This window comes from Cannabis sativa, chromosome 2 (assembly GCF_029168945.1).
Source record: "Cannabis sativa cultivar Pink pepper isolate KNU-18-1 chromosome 2, ASM2916894v1, whole genome shotgun sequence".
NCBI lineage: Eukaryota > Viridiplantae > Streptophyta > Magnoliopsida > Rosales > Cannabaceae > Cannabis > Cannabis sativa.
Genome location: NC_083602.1, coordinates 3,053,167 through 3,059,625, shown reverse-complemented (window position 1 = coordinate 3,059,625; position 6,459 = coordinate 3,053,167). Strand labels below are relative to the sequence as shown.

Here is a 6,459-nt window from a genome sequence, read left to right as displayed (position 1 = left end):
ACAACTCTGATGAAAAGGATATAAATGTTAAGGAATTGTTGGACTCTGTTCGTAGGAGATTTTGGGAATTTTCTCAGAATTCTGATAGAGGAGATTTGGATCACACGGTTTCTGCTACTCCACTACTACAAGGAAAGGCCTTTTATCTCGGTTTTTAAGGCTTTTTATCCCGGTTTTCGCTAATATGAAAACCGGGATGTATGCCAGTGGGATAAAAGGTATTTAAAAAACCGGGATAAAATGGGTACTTTTTATCCCGGTTTTTTAGAAAAAACAGGGATAAAAAGTACCCCTTTTATCCCGGATTTTAGAGAAAAGTGGGATAAAAGGGTACTTTTGATCCCACTTTTGATGAAAAAAATGGGATAAAATGTACCCTTTTATCCCACTTTTTATGAAAAAACTGGGATAAAAAGGTGCATTTTATCCCACTTATTTTTTTTTTTTTTATAAAATTTAAAAGTGACCTTTAATTTGAAATGTATAGGTTTTTTATTTTTTCTTTTAAATTTATTACATTTCATTTATTTATTTTTTTCAATATTAATAAATATAATTTTTATTTTTATAATTATATAGAGTATGTATAAAAAAAACTTAATTTAAAATAAATGATTAATATCATTTTTAATAACAACAATAATAATTTGTAAGTTCAATTCTAAATAATACTTTACATATTATGCATAAATCTCTAAATTAAATACTACACATTGTCTAAAAAAATACAATAAAAGACTAATAGTTAATTTTTATATATCAAGGGAAGCAATTGACTTAACCACTGTTGTCGAAGCGGTAAGAGATGATCGTCCTCAGAATATTGGGATAGGCCGCCAAACTGTCAATTTTAAAAAAATAAAACTAATTAAGAAGATAATACTTTTATATGTTTGTATTTATAGTAAAAATGAGTATATACTTACTTTTGCTTTTATGGCTTCAATGGGATTTGAATGTTGAAGCATATCACGAATGTAAGTTAGTACATAGTAACCACATTCGTAATTGTATGGTTGCTTTGGACAAGCAAAGGTCCATATCTCCGGTCCATTTTTGCCAAATACAATAGCATTTGAACTAATATTTGCATATGCACTGTTAAAGACATTAAAAAAATTATAATTTAAGCATTTAGAATTTATTAATTGATGATTATATTAGAATGAATAACTTAAAGTTCTAAACTTACGCCTTTATCATCTGAGCAATGTCTGACGGGATTTTAGATTTAAGCGGGTTTAAGAATACAACTCTTCCCGATGTCATTGCTATAATCAACATCCAATGCTTGCTGAAAAAAGTAACAATGTTATATTAATATAAAAATAAATATGATAGGGAAAGTGAAAGAGATGTGTGATTCTTACCCTATGTTCCATGGTATAAAATAATATTGTCCTACATGAGTCATAGTGTTTAACCAAATTGATAATTGATTGATGGCTATCACCTTGTCCTGCTCATTGTTATAACTAAGAAGCTCGATATCATAAAACTTGTATAACTCTTTTTGTCTTTGATTTAAATTTTCCCAAATGCATCTGTTTAAAAAAGAAAAAAAATCAAATAGAGTCCTAAAAAAAAATGGGCAGAGTTTCCCTTATTTCCATAACATTCCCGAAATTTTTTTAAGTGCATAGCAATACAACAAATGGGTAGAGTTTTTCCTTATATCTCCACACAGTTAATCAAATCAAACCCAGAACCTACTTCCCTACGGATGAATATCTAAGATATTCAAACTCCACTAACATAATATATGACTATATGATATATTAATCAAAGTTAATGAAATACCTTAGTCCAAATAACATAGCTGAACCCGTAAGTTCATCTTGGGTGGCCACTTGTATGACATCTTCGGAAGTTATGTAGATGTGAACTCGGTAGAATAAGGATGGGTTAACAGGAATCCTCACAAACTCATTTTTACCTTTTACTCTCATATATTCCAAGAACATGGCCTGAAGAGAAATATGAGTCTTGTCAAGTACCCCTGCAATGAATTTCTCATAAGATTTAGTGGAATCAAGATGTTCCACTATCTTCTCTTTTCCTTTACATTTCTCTTTCCCTTTCGAGTTGTTTGAACTATGAAGCTTCTTAATTAGAGAACCCTACATAATTACAAGTAAAATTGTAATACAATTCATATATAATTTAACATTAATATAAATACAAGTAAATTATTCCATACCTCTTCAGTCAAAATCAATTCCCTAGGCCAAGGAACCAATTTGTTACATGCATCACAAACATAGCGTATTGCACCTCTTGGATATGGGATTTCAGCTTCCCCTTGAATAACTTGTGTGATTTGAACCCGTGCATAATCATTTGTAATTATGTCACCATGATATGAAAAGTAACCAACCGCCTCAATTATGACACCCTCAGCCACAACATTGTCAATGTTATCCGAATATAATTTTACACATTGACTTACATCCTCATAGTCCATTGGTTCTTGGTGTTCATAGTTGCCACTCGGTTCTTGGTGTTCATAGTTGCCACTCGGTTCCTGGTATTCATTTTCCAAGGGTTGTTCTTGTTCTTCATAGATGTCGGTCGGTTCTTGGTCTTCATTTGCCAAGGGTTGTTCTTGTTCTTCATAGATGTCGGTCGGTTCTTGGTCTTCATGTCGCTGTTCATTTCTATATTCATTGTCTAAGGCTTGAAGCTCTTCTGTTTGTGCATTTTTTTTTGTGCTTTTAGCCTTTCAATTTCAGCTTTTAATCTTTTGATTTCAGCGACATGTTCACTATCGACATTGACCTCAACTCTTTTCTTTCTTTGAGTTCTACCAAACACGGTAGAAATCTTGGCAAATGACCTGCAACATAATGTACCAACTTAGTTAGACTCTAAAATATATATATATAAAAAAAAAGAAGTAATATGACTCAATTAAAGAAACACCATACCCAGCAGCTCTAACACGACCTGGGTGCTCAGGTGTGCCTAAAGCTTGCGTTAAGATATCATTCCGACCCTTAGCTTCGATTTCACCAGTAATAACTTTCTCTTTTAATTCATTCTATGAAACAAACCAATGACAAAGTTAGTAACAAAAATAAATGTTATTGTTTTTTCTTACCATAATTGACATACTTACTATTTTCTGCTCAATTTCCTTGTCATATTCTGCGATCAAAATATTGTTCTTTGTCCGTGCTCTCATCCAGAGTTGGTATCTCTCAACATTGTCAACACCGAATTCTTTTTTCTATATATAGAAACTAGATTAAATTCTATTGGCGTGATTAAAATTTAACATTGTAAAAGAAGTGATACAAGCTACTTACCAAATCTTGTTCGACGTTGGGCATGCCTCTACGAGATGAACGATGATGAGATAGATTCATCCTGGCTCTGGCGACTTGCGCTTCACTCAAAGCCTACACAATATAATCAAAATTAGAAACAATTTCATAAAATAAACTATCAACAAAGATTACTAAGTGGAATTGTACCAGAAATTCAGGGGTAAGACGAGTTAGAACAAATTCATTCCAGTCTTTATTGTTAAGTTTGTTGGAAGTTATTTTACCAAGAACTTAGATCTACTCACAAGTATGTTGATTTAACAACCTAAATATGAACTTCTAAAACGATATGAAATTAAACACATAAGAGTATCAGAAATCTTACAGTGATTGCAGCGGAATATATGTCTCCTCCCACTCAGATCTCTAACCCTTGATTCCTTTCTGTAGCAGAGTATAATCAAGATCTGAGCCCGATAGTCCTTCTTTGTTGTTTTTGAATTCTACACAGCCTTCCTCACTATGATTGAGGTATTACTTGATGTGTGTGGGCACTACTCTAGCACTTATACATTTCGAAACATTGAAGGAAGAGAGAAAGAGGGTGGCAGAAAATTCTTTCAGAATAATGCTGTGAAAAGCTTTTTCAGTTGTGTGTAACTCTGAAGCCTTTGCCTTCTATTTATAGAAGACCACCAAGGGCTATGATTGACATTTGGAATTGAAAAAATCAAAGGGAAAAGGAAGCTAAGTGGCCGGCCTAGGCATTGTGGAAACAAGGCTTGCCACTTTTCCAACTTTCCTTTTCCTACACTGATAGTTTCCTGTTTTGTGAAAAACTGCCAATTCCATTGTTCAATCACATTAATGACAAATCTAATTATTTAATAATTAAAATTAATTATCAAATAATATATTATCATTTATTTTATTAATAATGAAACTAATTAAAGTTTCCTAATTAATAAATATGCCCTTCAAAATCTCTATTTACTGTTTTGCCCTTAATAAGTGATAAACTCTCAAATAGACAAGTCCATCTTGAGAATTTTTAATTGATTAATTAAAATCAATTAAATGAGTCTTACAAGTAATATCATCTCAACTAGTGAGGGGACCATGGGTCTATATATCCGAGCTTCCAATAAGCAGATCTAGAATTTACCACTTAAATTCACTGACTTATTAATTCTTCGTTGAATCCACACATAGAACTCACAATTGCACTCTTAGTATATAGAATGCTCTATATGTTCCACCATATAGACACATTATTAGTTATCCATTGTTATAATCCTAATGTGATCAATGATCTTCTATATGGATGATTTACACTGTAAAGGGACTTAAATACTGTAACACCCTACAATGTATTTTATCCTTAAAACACTTAACCCTGTATAAATGATATTTCAACTAAGTGAAATGAGTACTCAATCATTTATCTCGTTTGGTTAAGCTCGAAGGAAATCACCCTTTGCTTACTATTCGCCAGATAGAAGGTATAAATTCCATATTTATGTTAGCGCTCCCACTCAATCGCACTACCGTGTTCCCAAAATGTATGTATTGCCCAGACTAAAGATTTAGGCTTAACTAACAAATCAAAGAACACGAATAACACTCTTGAAATTAAGCCTAACCATATCAGGATTTAGATCATGTGATCTAGGATCAACTTATGATATTCAATTGAATAGATGTTTACGGTAAGTTTCAAAATCTACTTCAAAGTTCAATATCGGTCCATTCCAATGCATACTCCATGCATCCAACCTGAGCTTTACTTTAACCTATGTTCTGGAAAGAACATAACATTTCTCCAAATGTAAGTAAACTCTGTTGTAGATTGTCATATCAGTGAAACCCAGTGTTCTGATAAATCTAGGAATACTTTATTCACATAGTCATGTTTATTTTCCACTGTGTTGACAACACAATAAACATGTTCAAGTATGTGAAAGGGGTTTGGATGAATTTATAAATCAAATAGACAAGCAATTGATTAAGTGAACCAAAACATACACAAGTGAATGAAAAATTACTTCTGTTACTTTATTGATATTGAATAATCTGGATTACATTGAAACAGAGTTTTATTTAGGGCATAAAACCCAACAAACTCCCACTTGCACTAATATAAAACAAATCAGTACATTTCAATTAATCCTAAATTCTGACGGTGCTTTTCGAATGAAGATTCTTCTTGCCCAAGACTTTGGTGAATGGATCTGCCAAGTTGTCCTGCGTATCCACTTTCTCCACCAGTACATCCCCTCTTGCCACATATTCTCTGATAATATGACACTTTCTTTCTATATGCTTACTTCTCTTGTGGCTCCGAGGTTCCTTACTGTTGGCTATAGCTCCAGTGTTATCACAAAGCAGGACTAGAGGCCTTTCCATTCCAGGAGCTACACCAAGACTGGTGAAGAACTTCCTAAGCCAGACAACCTCTTTAGCTGCTTCAGCCGCAGCTATGTATTCTGCCTCCATGGTAGAATCCGAAATCGCAGTTTGTTTAGCACTTCTCCAAACCACTGCTCCACCCCCAAGAGTAAACACCATCCCAGATGTAGATTTCCTGTCTTCAAGACATCCCTGGAAATGCGAGTCACGTATAGCCTAAGGGATTTAAAGCACCACCCTTGTAGACTAATACATAATCTCTTGTACTCTTTAAGTATTTCAAAATATACTTAACAGCATTCCAATGTACCCTTCCTGGATTTGACTGATACCTGCTCACGATTCCAACTGCATAGCAGATGTCAGGTCTAGTGCATAGCATAGCATACATTAGACTTCCAACTGCAGAACCATAAGGAATTTTTGCCATGTCTTCTATCTCTTTAGGATCAGTAGGACACTGTTCCTTAGATAGACGGATACCATGTCTAGAGGGCATGTTTGCCCCTTTGGTATTGGTCATGGAAAATCTCTCTAGAACTTTGTCAATGTAAGTTGTTTGAGAGAGAGCAAGGGATCTGTTCTTCCGGTTTCCGACAATCTGAATACCAAGAACATAGGCTGCCTCACCCAAGTCTTTCATGTCGAATTGAGTGTCAAGCCATTCCTTGATGTGAGTCATTTTCTTGATATTGTTTCCAATGATCAAAATGTCATCAACATAAAGGACCAGGAATACTACCACTTGGTTTTCCTTGAGTTGGTAAACACAAGGTTCATC

General features: G+C 33.8%; 1 protein-coding gene and 1 long non-coding RNA gene across 2 annotated transcripts; both read right to left on the bottom strand.

The window, feature by feature from the left end:
• Positions 1 to 745: 745 nt before the first annotated feature.
• LOC133033875 (uncharacterized) lies at positions 746 to 2,464 on the bottom strand. Its single transcript, XM_061108934.1, has 6 exons — positions 2,201 to 2,464; positions 1,801 to 2,120; positions 1,371 to 1,544; positions 1,193 to 1,294; positions 927 to 1,098; positions 746 to 841 (listed from the first exon to the last, which is right to left on the bottom strand). Exons 1-6 carry the CDS (start codon positions 2,462 to 2,464, stop codon positions 746 to 748), a joined length of 1,128 nt encoding a protein of 375 aa, XP_060964917.1.
• Positions 2,465 to 3,308: 844 nt separating this feature from the next.
• LOC115718821 (uncharacterized) lies at positions 3,309 to 3,533 on the bottom strand. Its single transcript, XR_004012051.2, has 2 exons — positions 3,477 to 3,533; positions 3,309 to 3,401 (listed from the first exon to the last, which is right to left on the bottom strand). It is a non-coding gene; the product is annotated as an uncharacterized LOC115718821 (long non-coding RNA).
• Positions 3,534 to 6,459: the final 2,926 nt, after the last annotated feature.